Source organism: Dipodascopsis tothii (assembly GCF_038497935.1).
Source record: "Dipodascopsis tothii strain CBS 759.85 unplaced genomic scaffold V1510scaffold_24, whole genome shotgun sequence".
Lineage (NCBI taxonomy): Eukaryota > Fungi > Ascomycota > Lipomycetes > Lipomycetales > Lipomycetaceae > Neoaidaea > Neoaidaea tothii.
Window position 1 is genome coordinate 137,750 of NW_027118008.1, and position 17,849 is coordinate 155,598.

Below are 17,849 nucleotides of genomic sequence, written 5' to 3' on the forward strand. Positions count from 1 at the left end.
AGCGGCTGCTGCTGTCGACGCCGGACGAGGCCAGCGTGCGCGAGTGGAGCAAGTACTACACGGCCGGCGCGCACCTGGCCGGGCAGAACTTCTCGCAGGCCGAGTGGACGGCCAACAAGCTGACCGAGTACGGCTTCACGGCCGAGATCGTCGAGTACGAGACGTACCTCAACTACCCGCTCGGCGCGCACGTGCACCTGGTCACCGTCGAGGGCGAGGTGCTCTACCGCGCCTCGCTGCAGGAGGACGTGCTCGAGTCGGACCCGACGACGGGCGCGCCCGACGCGGTGCCCGTCTTCCACGGCTACTCGGCCAACGGCAACGTCTCGGCGCGCTACATCTTCGCCAACTACGGCCGCCAGGAGGACTTTGACCTGCTCGAGGCCCGCGGCATCCAGATCCACGACCGCATCGTGATCGCGCGCTACGGCGGCCTGTTCCGCGGCCTCATCGTCAAGGGCGCGCAGGAGCGCGGCGCGGTCGGCGTCATCCTGTACTCGGACCCCGGCGACGACGGCGAGATCACCATGGCCAACAAGTACCTGCCGTACCCCGACGGCCCGGCGCGCAACCCGACGAGCGTGCAGCGCGGGAGCGTGCAGTTCCTGTCGGCCCAGCCGGGCGACCCCACGACGCCGGGCTACGCGAGTAAGGCCGGCGTGCCGCGCGAGGACCCGCACAAGTTCATCCCCTCGATCCCGTCGCTGCCCATGAGCTACCGCGACCTGCTGCCGATCCTGCTCGAGCTCAACGGCATGGGCCTGAACCCGAACGACCTCGGCGAGGACTGGCGCGGCGGCGTCCGCCCGTTCGACTACTCGGTCGGCCCGAGCACGATGCACATCAACCTGTACAACGAGCAGGAGTACAAGTTCGCGCCCATCTGGAACGTTGTCGCGCGCATGGACGGCGTGTTTGCGGACGAGGAGGTCGTCCTCGGCAACCACCGCGACGCCTGGGTGGTCGGCGGCGCCGGCGACCCCAACTCGGGCTCGGCGGCGATGATCGAGCTGGCGCGCTCGTTTGGCGCGCTGCGCGAGCAGGGCTGGCGCCCGCTGCGGACCCTGGTCCTGGCCTCGTGGGACGGCGAGGAGTACGGCCTGCTGGGCTCGACCGAGTACGGCGAGGACCACGCGGCCGACATCAAGCGCAAGGTCGTGGCCTACCTCAACGTCGACGTCGCCGTCGGCGGCCCGCACTTTGGCGCGGCCGCGTCGCCGCTGCTCCACGGCCTGCTCGTGGACGCCGCCAAGAAGATCCGCCACCCCGAGGGCGGCTACCTGTACGACCACTGGCTGGCCGACTCGGGCGCGGCCATTGCCACGCTCGGCTCCGGCTCGGACTATACCGTGTTCCAGGACCACCTCGGCATCCCGTCCATGGACCTGGGCTTTGGCGGCGACGACCGCGCCATCTACCACTACCACTCCAACTACGACTCGTTCCACTGGATGGACACCTTTGGCGACCCTTCGTGGGAGTTCCACACGACGGCCGCCAAGCTCTGGGGCCTGATCGCGCTCCGCCTGAGCGAGGACGAGGTCCTGGGCCTGTCGACGGCGGACTACGCGCGCGCGCTGGCCGGCTACTTTGGCAAGATCGAGGCCGCGCTGCGCGAGATTGGCTACGACGGCGCCGACGGCGCCGACGGCGCGGCCGCGGCCGCCGCCCTGCTGCAGGGCGCGGCCGGCGACCCCTACGCCTGCACGGCCGCGGCCGGCGGTCTGCTCGAGTGCGGCCTCCGCCCGGCCGTCTCGGTGCCCGACAACTTCGACTTCCACCTCGGCTGGTGGTTCATCGTGCCCGCCGTGCAGCGGCTCACGGAGGCGCTCCAGCGGCTCGCGCTCGCGGCCGACGCCTTCGACGCCCGCATGGCCGCCCTGGACGCCGAGTACGTCCAGGACTACGCCTGGTTCAAGGCCTTCAAGAAGATGTCGCTCTACTTCCAGATCAAGGCCGCCAACGCCAAGGCCGTGCGCTTCGAGCAGCAGTTCCTCTACGAGCCCGGTCTCGACGGCCGCGAGTGGTTCAAGCACGTGGTCTACGCGCCCGGCCGCTGGACGGGCTACGCCGGCGCCACCTTCCCGGGCCTGGTCGAGGCCATCGAGGACCGCAACATCACCAGCACCAGCCGCTGGTTCGAGATCATTGCCGAACGCGTCGAGATGGCCGCCACCGTCATCGCCTAGCCGAGAACATTCATACATCTTATGTATATATACCGCATTGGCGCGGTCGCATCAATATTGGCACAATGACACTGAGCCGCACGTCGTGCGGCTCGCCCCGGGTCCTCCGGGAGCGACTTGTAGCACGCGCCACGGGTGGCGCCTCCGCCGTGGCGCCTGGGACGGGCGTAGGGTGGCCCTGCGGGCGGGTCTCGTGACGAAGCCGGACCGTGTGCGGCCGGTGAGCCTCCGGCGGCGACTCCGTCGAGGGTGCGCCCTGCGGGCGGCAGCGGTGGGCGTGCGTGGCACGGCGAGCCTCCGGCGGCGACTCCGTCGAGGGTAAGCCCTGCGGGCGGGTCTCGTGTAACGTGCGCCGCACCGCGTGCGGCTGGCGAGCCCCGGCGGACTCCGTCGAGGGTGAGCCCTGCGGGCCGGTCTCGTGCAACGTGCGCCGCACCGCGTGCGGCTGGCTCGGAGTGGACCTGCGCCGGGTCGTGTAACGCGCGCCGCACCGCGTGCGGCTGTGCTGCACCCCTGGCTGCCTGCGAGCGGTTTCCTTCGTGCAACATGCGCCGCACGCGGTGCGGCTGTCGGCTACCACCAGAGGGGCAGCTACCCTGACGCTCAGCCGCACGCGGTGCGGCGCTCGTACACCAGACCCGCCCGCAGGGCCTACCCTCGACGGAGTCGCCGCCGGAGGCTCGCCGTGCCACGCACGCCCACCGCTGCCGCCCGCAGGGCGCACCCTCGACGGAGTCGCCGCCGGAGGCTCGCCAGTCCCATATAGCCGCACATAGCCGCAGCGCGCAGACGCCGGCGGCCGGCCGGCCCGCAGCAGGCACGTGCCGCGGGCGAGCCGCACGCGGTGCGGCGCGGCGCGTCCTTATCCCACCGCCCTCTTCCCACCGGCGTCTTCCCACTACACCAACAATGCTCGGACTGCGGACAGGGCTGCGCGCGCCGAGCGGCGCAGCGCGGCGCTTGGCCGGACGGATGGGCGTGCGCGGCACAGCAACGGCCACGGCGGCCGCCGTGCCGCGGCGGTTCGGACTCGGAACGGCGTTTGCCGCCGTCGCGGTCGCCGCCGGCGCGACCACAGCGTACTTCGTGCCGCCGCTGCGGCTGCTGTCGCTGTTCGCCGAGAAGCTGCCGGAACCGGGCTCGGCCGAGGAGGCCGCGTTCAAGGCCCGGATCATGGGCGAGATGGACGACAACAAGTTCGTCCGCAAGTACCGCGCCGACCCCGCGTTCTCCGAGAGCGTGATGTGGATGGCGGCGCCGGAGCACACGCGCGAGACGCTGTTCCTGCCAGGATCGCTGTTCGGCGTCGGCAAGATCGCGGTGCCGGGGCTGGTGTTCACCAAGGACGACCAGTCGGAGGTCATCAGCATCGTGCACATCGGCAGCCGGCTGACCGGGTTCCCCGGGATCGTCCACGGCGGCTTCGTCGCCAGCCTCGTCGACGAGGCGCTCGGGCGCGTCGCGGTGGCCAACCTGGCCGCGCGCACGGCCGTGACCGGCAACCTCAAGGTGGACTACAAGTTCCCGACGCGGACGAACCAGGTGGTGACCATCCTCGGCCGGCTGGACGAGGCCAGCGGCAGCAAGGCGCGGGTGTCGTGCACGGTCAAGAACGCGGCCGGGCGGACGCTGGCGCGCGGCTCGGCCGTGTTCGTGACGCCCAAGAAGTACAAGCTGGGCGTGCTGGAGGGTCTGTAGTAATCGAGTCCTTACACAATCAATTCGTCGTCGCTCGAGTCGTCGTCGGGCTTGGCGTCGACGGCGTCGCCCACGAGGTAGCGCAGGCAGCGCTCGAGCGAGAAGCGGCCGCGGGCGGCGGCGTCGGCGGCGATGCGGTCGACGCCGGCGCGCAGGTCGGCGAGCCGGCCCGGCGTGAGCGTCTTGGACTCCTCGAACGCAAAGACGGGCGGCGCGGCCGGGTACGACGGCGGGAACGAGACCGTGGCGCGCAGGAAGACGAGCGCGCCGTCGTCGCCCCAGGGGCCGTTGAGCGCGAGCACGACGCGGCCCTTGGAGACCTTGATCTGCTCGAAGACGATGTGCGGGAAGAGGCGGCCGACGGCCGAGACCTCCGAGCCCAGGTTGTCGGTGCGGGCGTCGGGGACGGCCGCAAAGGCCGCGCGGCCGACGCGCACGCCGGCGAGCCACTTGAGCTGCGAGATGGCGTGCTGCTGGCCCGAGCCGCGGGTCATGGACGCGCGGGGGGCCTGCACGATGCCGGCGGGCGCGGCCGCGGCCGCGGCGGGCTCGCGGCTGAAGGTGCGGTACGGCGCGCCGTGCCGCGTGAGGTTGAACGGGATGCGCGCGCCGCGCCGGAAGTGCAGCCGGTCGAGCATGTCGGGCGTGATGGCCCAGAGCCGCAGGTCGTTGTCGCGGCCCCACGTGACCAGCTGGAACTCGCGGTTCTCGAAGCCGGCCTCGCCGCCCCGCGACCGCCACAGGAACTCCTTGACCGGCCCCGTGTGCCCCCCGCCGCCCGGCCCGCCCAGCACGACCGCCGGGTCCAGCGTCTCGTGCGCGCACGGCGCCGCGGCCGCGTCCGGCGCGCCCGGCCCCGTCGCAATGTACACCGCGTCGCCGCCGCCCCGCTGCGGCATGGCCACGTAGCCGCGGCCAAACGGCAGGTGCCGCGCGCGCCACACCGGGAACTCGGTGTGCACGACGTGCAGCGGCGTCTCGCCCGGCGCCGCGTAGTCCCACAGCTTGATGGTCTTGTCCAGCGAGCACGTCAGCAGCCGGCTCTCGTCCACGCGGCTGAAGTCGATGCCGTTGATCTTGGTGTCGTGCGCGCGGATCGACCGCAGCGGCCGCGCGCCCATCCGGTCGTCCCACACGCGCACGAACCGGTCGTGCGACGACGCCACGACGTGCGGGTTGCGCCGGCTCCACTTGACCTGCGTCGCGCCGGCCCGCCAGTCGCAGAACTGCCCCGCCGGCCGCTGCGGCCGCCGCATGTCCCACGTGTACACGAACGCGTCGATCGCGCACGTCGCCAGCCGCTCGGGGTCGTGCGCGTGGAAGTTGATGTCCGTGATCGCCCGCGAGTGCGCGTGCAGGACGTGCTCGATCGCCCGCGCGCTCGGCAGCGCCACGTTCCACACCATCGCCTTCTGGTTCGACGTCGACACGATCCACGTGTGCTTCGCCGCGTGCGGCGACCACTGCACGTCCGCCACCTCCCACGCCGTGTGGTGCGGCAGGAACCGCGGCGGCACAAACGGATCGTCCAGGTCGAGCACGTACAGCCCGGCCCGCGACCCCAGCACCACGTCCCGGTGCGACGGGCTGATCGACCTGGCGTCAGTGCGCCCCGCGCCCTACTCACATCGCCCCCACGCCCCGGTCAACGTGCATCGACATCGATGTGCCAAACGTCCGCGACAGCCACGGCGACGACGGCGTCTCGGGACTCTCCGCTTCGCCCTCCATCGCCTGGCATCGCCCGCTGTGAGCTGTTGCGGTCTCGCCCGTGGTATCCGTGGCCGTGCCTGCACGCGCCTGATGGTCTCTGTGGCGGGTTTCGCCGTGGTGCGTCGTTTTCGATGAAAAATCTCGTGATAGTCCCAAGCCCGGCGGTTAGCACGACAACGACCGCGCTCTTCGATCGACACACGCACGCACGCAGCCGGCACCATGTCCGACACCCAGATCCGCGCCCAGGTCAACCAGAAGCTGATCGAGTCGGGCGAATACGAGCGGTGCGTGCAGCCGTGGCCACACTGACCTCAGCATGTCGAAACACCTCAAGAAACGGCTGTCCGAGGCCGGCTGGTTTGTCGAAGTCAACGCGCTGGCGACGGGTGAGTGATCCTGCGCGGTGGGGCTGGGCCGAGGGCGGTCGCCGCCGTCGGCATACGGCCTGGCCATGCCGACGCCGCTGGCCTGCGCGCGTGCCTGCGTGCGTGGCGAGTGGACCTGCTGGGCTGCTGAGCCGCACGCCGTGCGGCTGACCGCCCGCGGCCTCTGGCGCTCTGGCGCGGCGCTGCGGGCGGCGAGTGCGCGCGGCTGCGGCGCGGCTGGCGACGCCGCCGGCGACTCGCGCGGGCTTGCGCGCGACTCGCGCGGCCGGCCGCATTCCCGCCTGAGCCGCACGCCGTGCGGCGCACCCGCTACGTGGCACGAGCCGCACGCCGTGCGGCGGCTCGTGCACACGTGACGCGTGCGCCGCCCGCCACGCCGGCGCCCGGCACCGGCGGGGCCGCCGAGCCTCAGCCGCCGGGCGTGGCTGTGCCAAGCGCTCGGCGCCTGGGCTCGGTGGCGACCCGGCCAATGCGGCAGGTGGTACAAACAAGCGGGCGCGTGGTGGCTGTGCGGCGGCGGTGCAGTCTGCCGCAGGCAGCACCCCCGACGGAGTCGCCGCCGGCGGGGCGGGCCGCGGGCGGGCCGGGCGGCGGGGGGGGGCGGGCGGGGGGGCCGGGGGGGGGGGGGGGGGGCGGGGCCCCGCGCCCCCCCCCCCGCGCCCGCCGGCGGGCGCCCCCCCGGCCCCGGTGGTGGGTGCTGCCTGCGGCAGGCTGTGGCAGCGGAGCCGCCTGCCGCATGCAGCAGCCCCGGCGGAGGCTCGCCCATGAACGGGCCTCCGGCGGCGACTCCGTCGAGGGTGCTGCCTGCGGCAGGCTGTGGTGGCGGTGCAGCCTGCCGCAGGCAGCACCCTCGACGGAGTCGCCGCCGGAGGCCAGCTCGTTGGTGAGCCTCGTCGCGGGGGCTGCCCGCGGCAGGCTGTGGTGGCTGTGCAGGGCCGCAGGCAGCACACCGGCGCAGGCCGCCAGGGGCTGGTGCGGCGGCCGGCAGCACGGTGGCGGTGGAGGCTGTGCGAGCCGCACGCGGTGCGGCGACAGAGGCTGACTGCAGACAACGTCCGCCGCCAGGACACGCCCAACTTCGAGGCCCTCGTGGCCGACGTGGAGGCGCGCGCGCTCGGTAGGTGCACCGTCTACGAGGCTGACCCAGAACTCGTGCCGGACGAGATCAAGATCGAGATCCTGCGGATGATCAAACAGTTTATCGAAGGCGTCATCGCCAAGCAGTAGGATGTACATAGTAATCATGCATTCAAGCGTCGACGTCGACGCGGCGAAGAAGCTCGCCCACAAGCACGGCGGCCTCGGCCTGGTGTTCGAGGATGTCCACGCGCGCGCGCACGTCCGCGTCGAGCCGGCGCAGAACGTCCTCGGATAGGCCCCAGACGCCGCGGGCGTCGACAAGGCTCGGGACGAGGTCCCAGACGTTGGCCACAAACGCCAGGTCGCGCTTGGGGCTGTCGAGCGCGGCCAGCAGCGCCGTCAGCGTGCGCTCGATGTCGTCCGCCGGCAGCGCGTGCAGGGCGGCGGCAACGTCGGCGTAGCTGTGGCGCAGCAGGTGCGCCAACAGCGGCCGCAGCAGCGCCAGGCCGTCGTCGCCCGCGTGCGCGACCAGCAGCGGCACGAGGTCGACGAGCGGGAAGGTGTTGGGCGACAGCCGCAGCAGCTTGGGCTGCACGTCCTTGGGCGCGCGGCCCAGCAGGCCGGGCGTCGTCGGCAGCAGCGGGTGCGAGCACAGGTACGTCGTGGCGTGCTCGGGCGCGAAGCCAGGCGCGAGCATGCCAAACAGCGTGGCCACGACAGCGGGGTCCACGTTGCGCGCGTGCGACAGCACAAACACGCCGTCCGTGGCGCGGCCGTGCGACAGGTACTCGACCACGCGGCGGTCGAACCCGGCCGAGTCCTTCTTCTTCTTGAGCGCGGCCGCCTCGGCCACGAACGCGTCGCTGTCCTGGCGCGTTGCCGCCAGCGACTCGAGCACCTTCTTGCCGAACTTGTCGGCACCGTAGGCCACGTCGTACACTGCCGGCGCGTAGCCGGCGTACGGCGCCGGCGCCAGCATGTTGGCGCTGCCGGTCACGTACTCGACCAGCCGGCCCTTGCTGACGTCGTACGGCACGAGCACGACGCCGCCGGCCTTGGTCAGCCCGGCGACGAACCGCCGCGAGAGCCGCATCAGGCTCTCGACGGGCTCGGCCGCGTCCACGCTCGCCAGCAGCAGGTTGTACCGCGGGTTGACTAGGTGCAGCTTCTTGTCGGCTGCCAGCAGCACCACCGACCGCGTGACGGGCACCATCGCGGTGGGCGCCAGCTTGGACACGTCCGCCGAGACGACGCCGGCCTGGCCGATCGTGAAGATCTGCACGCGCCCGGCCGCCAGCCGGAACAGCCGGCCGTCGTGCACGGCAAACTTCTCCTTGTCGACCGAGTCCAGCTCCCACGCGGCCGCCTCGATGTAGCTGTCGCCGACCTGGATCTGCCGCAGGCGGACTTTCTTGTCCTTGGCCTGCTTGGCGACCACGATCAGGTCGTCCTTGTCGAACGCGGCCACGACGACGGCCTGCTTGTCGGCGGCCTTGGCCGTCCACCGCTCGGCCAGGTCCGCGACCTGGTGCAGCGCGATCTGGCCGCTGGCGTAGACGACGACGAGGCCCTGCGGCCGGGCAAAGAGCGCCTGCGGCCGGCCGACCGCCGTGATCTCGCGCTCGGCCAGGACGTCGCCGTCGAGCGTGACTGTGCGCACGTACATCTTCTTCTTTTCCTTGACGGCCACGGCCAGGACCTTGACGGTCTCGGTCTCGGTCTCGGTCTCGGCTTCGGCATCGGCAGCGTCGGCCGGCTCGTCCGCGGCGTCGCTCATGGCCTCGTCTGCGTCCGCGTCGCCCTCGGCCGTCTCGGCCGCCTCGGCCGCCTCGGCCGCCTTCTCGACCGGCCGCTCCAGCGTCAACGCCACCGCCGGGCACAGAAACTCGGCCAGCGGCGACAGCCCGACCGACGAGATCAGGTGCGGCGTCGGCCGCAGCGTGAACTGGCTCACGCCGGCGCCCGACACGGCCACGTCCACGGTCGACACCGACTGCGACGACAGCTGGATCTTGCCGGCGGCTGCCGTGTGTATCGTGAAAGGCGCAGATAGGGACGCCATGGGTGTCTCGGTGGGTTCTGCGTCCGTCAGCCTCGGTCTGGTCGTCTGCCGTGCGCGCTGCGCGGCGCCCCGGCCGGATCGCACTCACCTTTGCCTGTGCTGGTGCTCGGCCGCGCCCGGCCAAGAAAAATTTTTGGCGATGGCCGGGTAAGCGCCGCACGCCGTGCGGCGCCGTGACGCGGCTGGGAGTGGCGCGTACCGCCGCGGCAGCACCTGCGGGTCACACATCAAAGTGCATGGCGCCAAGCGCTTGGCACCGGGTAACAATAGCAGCGCGGGCCGGGTAACACAACGCCCGGTCTCAACTCCCCTAACGGCGCGAAGGCCTTCTCTCCTAAGCGACGCACACGGCCAGCCAGCACCTGTCCGCGCGCCCCAGATCGCCTCGCGATTCTTTTTGGACCTGTTCAGATCGCCTCGCGTCCCCCGGCGAGCCCTGCCCGCAACACCCCCGTTCCCGCCGCACGAACAGCCGCGCACGCAGAAAGAACCCGTGAGGCAGCCAGATTGCTCACCCGCACCCACGCCCACCCCCCTCGCTCCACCCGCGCCCGAGCGTGTCTGCCGACCGCCGTCGGCTGTCTACCGAGGTACGCGACCGTCGGGTGCCAACGCCCGGCGGACGGCCCGCCAGGGCGGTCGCGCCGGCGCCGCGCCACGTCGAGTCCGGGCATCTGCCCGGCCGACTGCGTGCGCCGCGCTGCCCCATGCCGCAGCCGCCGCGGCCGCCGCGCCCGGCGCCCACCGAGCCCTGCTGACCCCAGATCTCCCGGCGCTGTCGCCGTCCAGCCCGTCCCGAGCGGCCCCAAGGCGTCCCACGCCCGTCCGCCCGCACCGCTAGCGGCCCGGACGCACGTACGTCCTCCTGCAGCCGCCCGACGCCCGCCACGCGTTCCCGTCGCACGCTCGCACCATGGCTTGGGAGCAGCTGTGGATCGACAAGCCGCACCTGGCGTATGCCATCATCGGCGGCTTCACGTCAATCTTCTCCCTCGTGTCTCTCTACGTCAAGGAGAAACTCTACATTGGCGAAGCTAGTAAGTACCTGCCGGCCCGGCCGGCTGGCGTCGCGTGCTGCGCTCCGTGACGTCGTGCGGGTCGACTAGCGCAGCCCGGGCCAACGTGGGCCGGGCGCGACCCGCCGCGACCCGCGCCGCGCCACGCCAGCCGCCGCACCGCCACCGCCGCACACCGTGCGGCGCGTCCGTGCCCGCTGACCCTCCAGCCGTCGCCACGATCGTCGGCATCATCTTCGGCCCCCATGCACTCAACCTCTTCTCGCCCACGAACTGGGGCAATGTCGACTTCATCACCCTCGAGCTCTCGCGCATCGTGCTCATCGTCCAGATCTTCGCCGTCGCCGTCGAGCTGCCCAAGAAGTACATGCTCCGCCACTGGTGGTCGGTGTTTGTCCTGCTCGTGCCCGTCATGACCGCCGGCTGGCTGATCTCGTCGGTCTTCATCTGGAAGCTCGTGCCCTCGCTGCGCTGGGTCGAGGCCCTCGTCGTCGCCGCGTGCATCACGGCCACCGACCCCGTCCTGGCCTCGGCCGTCGTCGGCAAGGGCAAGTTCTCCAAGCGCGTGCCCGGCCACCTTCGAAACATTCTCTCGGCCGAGTCCGGATGCAACGACGGCATGGCGTTCCCGTTTACGTATCTGTCGATCTACCTGATCAGATACGCGGGCCACCCCGGCGAGATCATCAAGCACTGGGTGTGCGTGACGATCCTCTATGAGTGCATCTTCGGCTGCGTGCTCGGCGCCGTCATCGGCTACGTCGGCCGCCACATGATCAAGTTCGCCGAGAAGAACAACCTGATCGACCGCGAGTCGTTCCTCGTCTTCTACTTTGTGCTCGCCCTGTTCTGCACCGGCGTCGGCTCGATCCTGGGCACAGACGACCTGCTGGTCTCGTTCGCCGCCGGCACCGCCTTCTCGTGGGACGGCTGGTTCACGCACCGGACCGAGGAGACGCACGTGTCGAACGTGATCGACCTGCTGCTCAACCTGGCGTTCTTCGTCTACTTCGGCTCGATCATCCCGTGGGAGCAGTTCAACAACGCGGCGCTGCAGCTGAGCCCGTGGAAGCTGTCGATCATCGCGATCCTGATCATCCTGTTCCGGCGGATCCCCGTCATGCTCGCGCTGAAGCCGCTCATCCCGGACATCCGCACGTGGCGCGAGGCGCTGTTCTGCGGCCACTTTGGCCCGATCGGAGTCGGCGCCATCTTCACGTCGCTGCTGGCCCGCGCCGAGCTCGAGCACGAGGAGCCCACGCCGCTGCAGGAGCTGCCCCCGCCGGGCTCGGAGAACTACATGATCGTGGCCACGATCTGGCCGGTCGTGTGCTTCTTCATCATCGCGTCCATCATCGTCCACGGGTCCTCGATCGCGGTGTTTACGCTCGGCAAGCGCATCAACACGATGGCCATCACCATGTCGTACACGACCGGCAACAACAACGGCCCGTCGTGGCTGCAGCGGCTGCCGCGCATCGAGTCCGGCCAGTCGCTCTCGTTCCGCAAGGTCGAGACCCAGGAGGGCCCCGGCCGGCTCTTCCGCCGGGGCACCAAGGTCGCCACGACCGACGCCGGGACGACCGTCGAACGGCCGGCGCCGGCCCAGGCCGCCGGCCGCATGTCGCGGCGCCACCCGCGCCGCCGCCGCACCGACGACGACGAGATGCCGATCGACCTGGGCGCGGGTGCGCGCGTGTCGGACGACGTCATCCGCCACATCGGCGAGGCCAACCTCGAGGAGCAGATCAACCTCTCGGACCGCGAGGTCTACCAGGAGGGCCCCAACCTCATCATCGAGGACCGCCAGGGCGAGGTCCTCGAGACCATCAACTCCCAGACCGGCGAGCACAAGATCATCCAGCGCCCGGTCGAGGTGTCCGACGACGAGGACGAGGTCGAGGACGGCCGGCCGCGGCGGCCGCGCTCGCGGCTCCAGCCCGTGCGCGAGCCCACCAAGGCCATCGCGTACCAGCTCGGCGACGACATCATCGTCGAGAACGACGAGGGCGAGGTCATCCGCCGGTACAAGGTCAACCACCACCCGTCGGCGGCCAACGCCAGCCATTCCGGCAACGAGTCGGGCATCTACGACCGCGCGCTGTCGTGGGTCGGCCTCCGGCGGTCCAACACCGGCGCCGCGCACGGCATGCACTCGGGCAGCGGCGACGCGCTCAAGGACCTCGAGATCACGGCCGAGGACTCGAACGACCAGGCCACGTCGGGCTCGTCGTCGATCCCGGAGAAGGCCATCGGCAGCACGGACCTGCCGCGCAACTTTCTGCAGCGCCGCGCGAGCAACTCGTCGAGCGGCAGCTCGCGCCCGCGCGTGCACGCCGCCGGCTACGAGTCGGACGAGGAGACGCCGGCGGAGCGCAAGCGCCGCCTGGCTGCGCTGCAGGGCTCGCGCGAGCACGAGGACGACGAGGACGACCGGCCGACATCGGCGGGCGCCGACGAGCGCCGCCCCTCCGGCATCACGTTCGAGGGCGAGACCGACGCCGACCGCGAGCGCCGCCAGGCGACCCTGGACGTGTATCGCACGGCGAGTCCAGTGCACGGCGGCGGCCGCAGCCGGTCGCCGCCGCCGCGCAAGACGGTGTCGGTCTACGACGACGACAACGACAACGACAACGACGACGACATCGAGTACGAGAACGGCGCGCGCGACGCGCCGGCCGAGAGCGACGACGTGCTGGGCCACCGGCGGGCGAGCTCGACGAGCACGGCCGCGCCGCGGGGCATCACGTGGGGCACGGCCGTGCGGCGCGGCTAGCCGCACCGGCTGCGGCGCGCCCCCTATATAGTTTCCGGTAATGCAAGCACTAGACCCGACACGCGGCCCGCGAGCCGGGCGCGCGGCGGCGGCGGCGAGTCACGTGACCACGCGCCGCAGCCCCATGGCCGCCGCCGCCCGAACCGGCGTAGCGCCCGTGCGGTTTGTTTGTTTTCGCGGCCGCGGCACAGAGCTGTACGACGACACAGCACGGCACGGCAGCCGTCGACGAGCGCCAGCAAGCGGGCAACACAAGCGGCAGCGCGGAGCGCAGGCCAGAGCAGACAGCACAGCCGTAGTTCACAACCGGCCGGCTGGACCGCAGCCGTAATTGGCTTTTTGGACACAGCGCCGACGAGGAGCCACCGGGGTGGAACCGGCTGCAACGGACGCGATTGGTCGCTCCCGCGTGACTGACCGACCGTCTCACACGGACCCAGAGCTCGCGGACCCAACGGAGTCGCGGACCCAACGGACCCAGGGGACCCGGGCGGACGCACACACACCCGAGCCGCGACGCCCGCGCCGCACGACACAGCCACCATGGACGCCGACCGCGCAGAGCGCAGCGACCGCTCCGCCGACAAGGACCGCAAGAACACGTACGTCTCGCCGGCGGCCGCGCTGACCCCAGGATCGTGATCAAGGTCGGCATGATCGGCGACGCCCAGATCGGCAAGACGTCGCTGATGGTCAAGTACGTCGAGGGCAGCTTCGACGAGGACTACATCCAGACGCTCGGTAGGTGGCGCACGCGGCGTGGCTGACCCCCCTCCAGGCGTCAACTTCATGGAGAAGACCATCTCGATCCGCAACACCGAGATCACGTTCTCCATCTGGGACCTCGGCGGCCAGCGCGAGTTTGTCAACATGCTGCCACTGGTCTCGAACGACGCGGTGGCGCTGCTCTTCATGTTTGACCTCACGCGCAAGTCCACGCTGAACTCGGTCAAGGAGTGGTACCGCCAGGCCCGCGGCTTCAACAAGACCGCGATCCCGTTCCTGGTCGGGACCAAGTACGACCACTACGCGACCTTCCCGCCCGAGGAGCAGGAGGAGATCGCGCGCCAGGCCAAGCGCTTCGCGCGGGTCATGAAGGCGTCGCTGATCTTCTGCTCGACCAGCCACTCGATCAACGTCCAAAAGGTACGGCCCGTCGCGGCGCCCACTGACGCGCCAGATCTTCAAGATCGTCCTGTCCAAGACGTTCAACCTGCGGTGCACGATCCCGGAAATCACCACCCCCGGCGACCCGCTGCTCATGTACCAGGAGAGCTGACCGTGTGTAAATCTGAGAACGCGCCGCTGTTATCGCCGCCACCTCACCGCTTACCTAATGCCTGCTTATGTCATGCTTTGTTGAGGTCCTGCCGCTTGCGACATGCGCGTGCTAGCCCCATCACGCCCCGCACCCTGCGGACCGCCGCGGCCTTGCCGCACCGCCGTAGCGCCCCTTGACCCGGCCCGCCGGGTACCATCGCGGCCATGTTGCCGCCAGCCGGCTGCGGCCCGCGCGCCCCCCCGCCGCCCTCGGCTGTCCGTGCTGGCCTCTGCCGCGCCACGACCCCAACCACTGGCGCCACACGCCCACCACTAGCGCCGCACCCATCGGCCACTGGCGCCGCACGCGCCGCCCGTTGTCACCGTCCCGGCCGTTGCCCGGCCACTGGCCACACGCCCGCGGGCCTCGCCTCAGCCGCTACCGGCCTCTACCTCCGCGGCCACAACCACTAATCTGACGTGGCCGTGCCCACTGGCTTCCTTCGATAGCCTTCTGCGTTCGCCTACGGCCAACCTAACCACCACAGTTTACCACGTCGACTGTCCGAATAGGCCTACCCGCTCGTATTTAGAATCGCCGTTCCCATCTTCCTTGACTTCCCGCCATCGTTCTCTCACCTTCTTTCGCCATCCAGCTTCCTAACCGCTTTACTTTATCTTCAATCAACCATCCGTCTTACGAGATACGATTTTGATTGAGATAACATCCACGGCTTGAGTGCTTGATTGCTGCGTGATATAGGTACGTCACAGCGGGGGCATCGCGTCAACGGATGGCCGGCCGCCGGCCGCCGTCTGCCGTCTGCCGCGCTCTGCGCCGCGCCCGCGCTCCCCAGTCGCGGCACCGCTGACCGCTAGATTGCAAGATGTCCGACGACAAAAAGCACCCCAACCTCGTGGACGCTTCCGGTGCCGAGGGCACCTCCAAGGAGGATGCCACGGCCACGGCGATCCTGCGCAAGAAGAAGAAGGACAACGGTAAGACCACGCGCGCGAATTGGCTGCGGACGGCGCTGACAGCCCAGCCCTGATCGTCGACGACGCCGTCAACGACGACAACTCGGTGATCTCGCTGTCGCCCAACACCATGGACCTGCTCCAGTTCTTCCGCGGCGACACGGTGCTCGTCAAGGGCAAGAAGCGGAAAGACACGGTCCTGATCGTGCTCGTGGACGAGGACCTCGAGGATGGCGTGGCCCGCATCAACCGCTGCGTGCGCAACAACCTGCGCGTGCGCCTGGGCGACATCATCACGCTGCACGCGTTCCCCGGCATCAAGTACGCCAAGCGCATCTCGTGTCTGCCCATCGCGGACACGATCGAGGGCCTCACTGGCTCGCTCTTTGACGTGTACCTCAAGCCGTACTTTGTCGAGGCCTACCGGCCCGTCCGCAAGGGCGACCTGTTCACAGTCCGCGGTGGCATGCGACAAGTCGAGTTCAAGGTGGTCGAGATCGACCCGCCGGAGTACGGCATCGTCGCGCAGGACACGATCATCCACTGCGAGGGCGACGCCATCAACCGCGAGGACGAGGAGAACAACCTGAACGAGGTTGGCTACGACGACATCGGCGGCTGCCGCAAGCAGATGGCCCAGATCCGCGAGCTGGTCGAGCTGCCGCTGCGCCACCCGCAGCTCTTCAAGAGCATTGGTATCAAGCCGCCGCGCGGTATCCTCATGTTCGGCCCCCCCGGAACCGGAAAGACGCTGATGGCCCGCGCGGTCGCCAACGAGACCGGTGCCTTCTTCTTCCTGATCAACGGCCCGGAGATCATGTCCAAGATGGCGGGAGAGTCCGAGAGCAACCTGCGCAAGGCCTTTGAGGAGGCCGAGAAGAACGCGCCGGCGATCATCTTCATCGACGAGATCGACTCGATCGCGCCCAAGCGCGAGAAGACCAACGGCGAGGTCGAGCGCCGCGTGGTGTCGCAGCTGCTGACGCTGATGGACGGCATGAAGGCGCGCGCCAACATCGTCGTCATCGCCGCGACCAACCGTCCGAACGCGATCGACCCCGCGCTGCGCCGCTTTGGCCGTTTCGACCGCGAGGTCGACATCGGCATCCCCGACCCCACTGGCCGTCTGGAGATCCTGCGCATCCACACCAAGAACATGAAGCTCGCCGACGACGTCGACCTCGAGACGATCGCGGCCGAGACGCACGGCTACGTCGGCTCTGACCTGGCGTCGCTCTGCTCGGAGGCGGCCATGCAGCAGATCCGCGAGAAGATGGACCTGATCGACCTCGAGGAGGAGACCATCGACGCGGAGGTGCTGGACTCGCTCGGCGTGACCATGGACAACTTCCGGTTCGCGCTCGGCATCTCGAACCCGTCGGCGCTGCGCGAGACGGTTGTCCAGAGCGTCAACGTCACCTGGGACGACATTGGTGGTCTCGACAAGGTCAAGCAGGAGCTCAAGGAGACGGTCGAGTACCCCGTGCTCCACCCCGAGTCGTACGCCAAGTTCGGCCTCTCGCCGTCCAAGGGCGTGTTGTTCTACGGCCCGCCCGGTACCGGAAAGACGCTGCTGGCCAAGGCCGTCGCGACCGAGGTCTCGGCCAACTTCATCTCGGTCAAGGGCCCGGAGCTGCTGTCGATGTGGTTCGGCGAGTCCGAGTCCAACATCCGCGACATCTTCGACAAGGCGCGCGCGGCCGCGCCGTGCGTCGTCTTCCTCGACGAGCTCGACTCGATTGCCAAGGCGCGTGGCGGGTCCATGGGCGACGCTGGCGGCGCGTCCGACCGTGTCGTGAACCAGCTGCTGACCGAGATGGACGGCATGGGCGCCAAGAAGAACGTGTTTGTCATCGGCGCCACCAACCGGCCCGACCAGATCGACCCCGCCCTGCTCCGCCCGGGCCGTCTCGACCAGCTGATCTACGTGCCGCTCCCCGACGAGGAGTCGCGTCTGTCGATCCTGCGCGCCCAGCTGCGCTCGACCCCGCTCGAGCCCGGCCTCAACCTGCGCGAGATCGCCCAGTCGACCCACGGCTTCTCGGGTGCCGACCTGTCGTACATCGTCCAGCGCGCGGCCAAGTTCGCCATCAAGGACTCGATCGAGGCCCAGGAGGCGGCCGAGAAGGCCCGCGCCGACGGCGCCGAGGGCGAGGACGTCGCCATGGAGGACCCGGTGCCCTACATCAACAGGGGCCACTTTGAGGAGGCCATGAAGACCGCCCGCCGCTCGGTGTCGGACGCGGACCTGCGCCGCTACGAGGCCTACGCCAACACCCTGCAGATGTCGCGCGGCAGCTTTGGCAACTTCCGCTTCAGCTCGAACGACGCCGAGGCCGCCGCGGCCGGCGCCACGGGCCCGGTCGACTCGGGCGCCGCGTTTGGCGCCGACGAGGCCGACGACGACCTCTACAACTAGCCGCCGCCCGCCCGCACGTCCGCCGCTGGCACGCCGCGGCCGGCCGCCTGCCGCCGCGCTGCCTGATTTGTTTTCGTTTTCTATAATACACAGCTAGATCCGCTGCGCCACGCCTGCGCCGCGCGCGCTGCGCCGCCGCGCCCGGGCTGCGCCACCGCCGCCCGGCGCCCGTACGCCCGCTGCAGCGCCACGCCTGCGCCTGGCTGCGCCCCGTCTGCGCCGCCACGTCTGCGCCGCTCCGCCCACCGCCCCGCCACGGCCTGTCACCG

At 70.2% G+C, this 17,849-nt stretch overlaps 6 protein-coding genes across 6 annotated transcripts; 4 read left to right on the plus strand and 2 right to left on the minus strand.

Moving 5' to 3' along the window:
- Positions 1–3,609: 3,609 nt before the first annotated feature.
- Positions 3,610–5,876, minus strand: V1510DRAFT_420045 (WD40-repeat-containing domain protein). The gene is made up of 2 exons (XM_066934396.1): positions 5,515–5,876; positions 3,610–5,483 (listed from the first exon to the last, which is right to left on the minus strand). The coding sequence occupies exons 1-2, from the start codon at positions 5,616–5,618 to the stop codon at positions 3,899–3,901; spliced, it is 1,689 nt and encodes a 562-aa protein (XP_066787828.1). The 5' UTR covers positions 5,619–5,876; the 3' UTR covers positions 3,610–3,898.
- V1510DRAFT_367780 (transcription factor e(y)2-domain-containing protein) lies at positions 5,823–7,216 on the plus strand (the record flags this gene model as incomplete). The annotated part of the gene is made up of 4 exons (XM_066931320.1): positions 5,823–5,887; positions 5,919–5,989; positions 7,038–7,106; positions 7,137–7,216. 4 exons carry the CDS (start codon positions 5,823–5,825, stop codon positions 7,214–7,216), a joined length of 285 nt encoding a protein of 94 aa, XP_066787829.1.
- V1510DRAFT_420049 (Utp8 family-domain-containing protein) lies at positions 7,172–9,220 on the minus strand. Its single transcript, XM_066934397.1, has one exon. It carries the CDS (start codon positions 9,129–9,131, stop codon positions 7,239–7,241), a length of 1,893 nt encoding a protein of 630 aa, XP_066787830.1. The 5' UTR covers positions 9,132–9,220; the 3' UTR covers positions 7,172–7,238.
- An 824-nt stretch (positions 9,221–10,044) lies between these two features.
- Positions 10,045–12,923, plus strand: V1510DRAFT_367840 (Sodium/hydrogen exchanger family-domain-containing protein; the record flags this gene model as incomplete). Its single annotated transcript, XM_066931322.1, has 2 exons — positions 10,045–10,168; positions 10,357–12,923. 2 exons carry the CDS (start codon positions 10,045–10,047, stop codon positions 12,921–12,923), a joined length of 2,691 nt encoding a protein of 896 aa, XP_066787831.1.
- Positions 12,924–13,105: 182 nt separating this feature from the next.
- Positions 13,106–14,407, plus strand: V1510DRAFT_420054 (small GTPase). The gene is made up of 4 exons (XM_066934398.1): positions 13,106–13,525; positions 13,558–13,664; positions 13,702–14,069; positions 14,104–14,407. Exons 1-4 carry the CDS (start codon positions 13,467–13,469, stop codon positions 14,200–14,202), a joined length of 633 nt encoding a protein of 210 aa, XP_066787832.1. The 5' UTR covers positions 13,106–13,466; the 3' UTR covers positions 14,203–14,407.
- A 663-nt stretch (positions 14,408–15,070) lies between these two features.
- On the plus strand, positions 15,071–17,580 carry V1510DRAFT_367944 (P-loop containing nucleoside triphosphate hydrolase protein; the record flags this gene model as incomplete). Its single annotated transcript, XM_066931331.1, has 2 exons — positions 15,071–15,182; positions 15,230–17,580. The coding sequence occupies 2 exons, from the start codon at positions 15,071–15,073 to the stop codon at positions 17,578–17,580; spliced, it is 2,463 nt and encodes an 820-aa protein (XP_066787833.1).
- Positions 17,581–17,849: the final 269 nt, after the last annotated feature.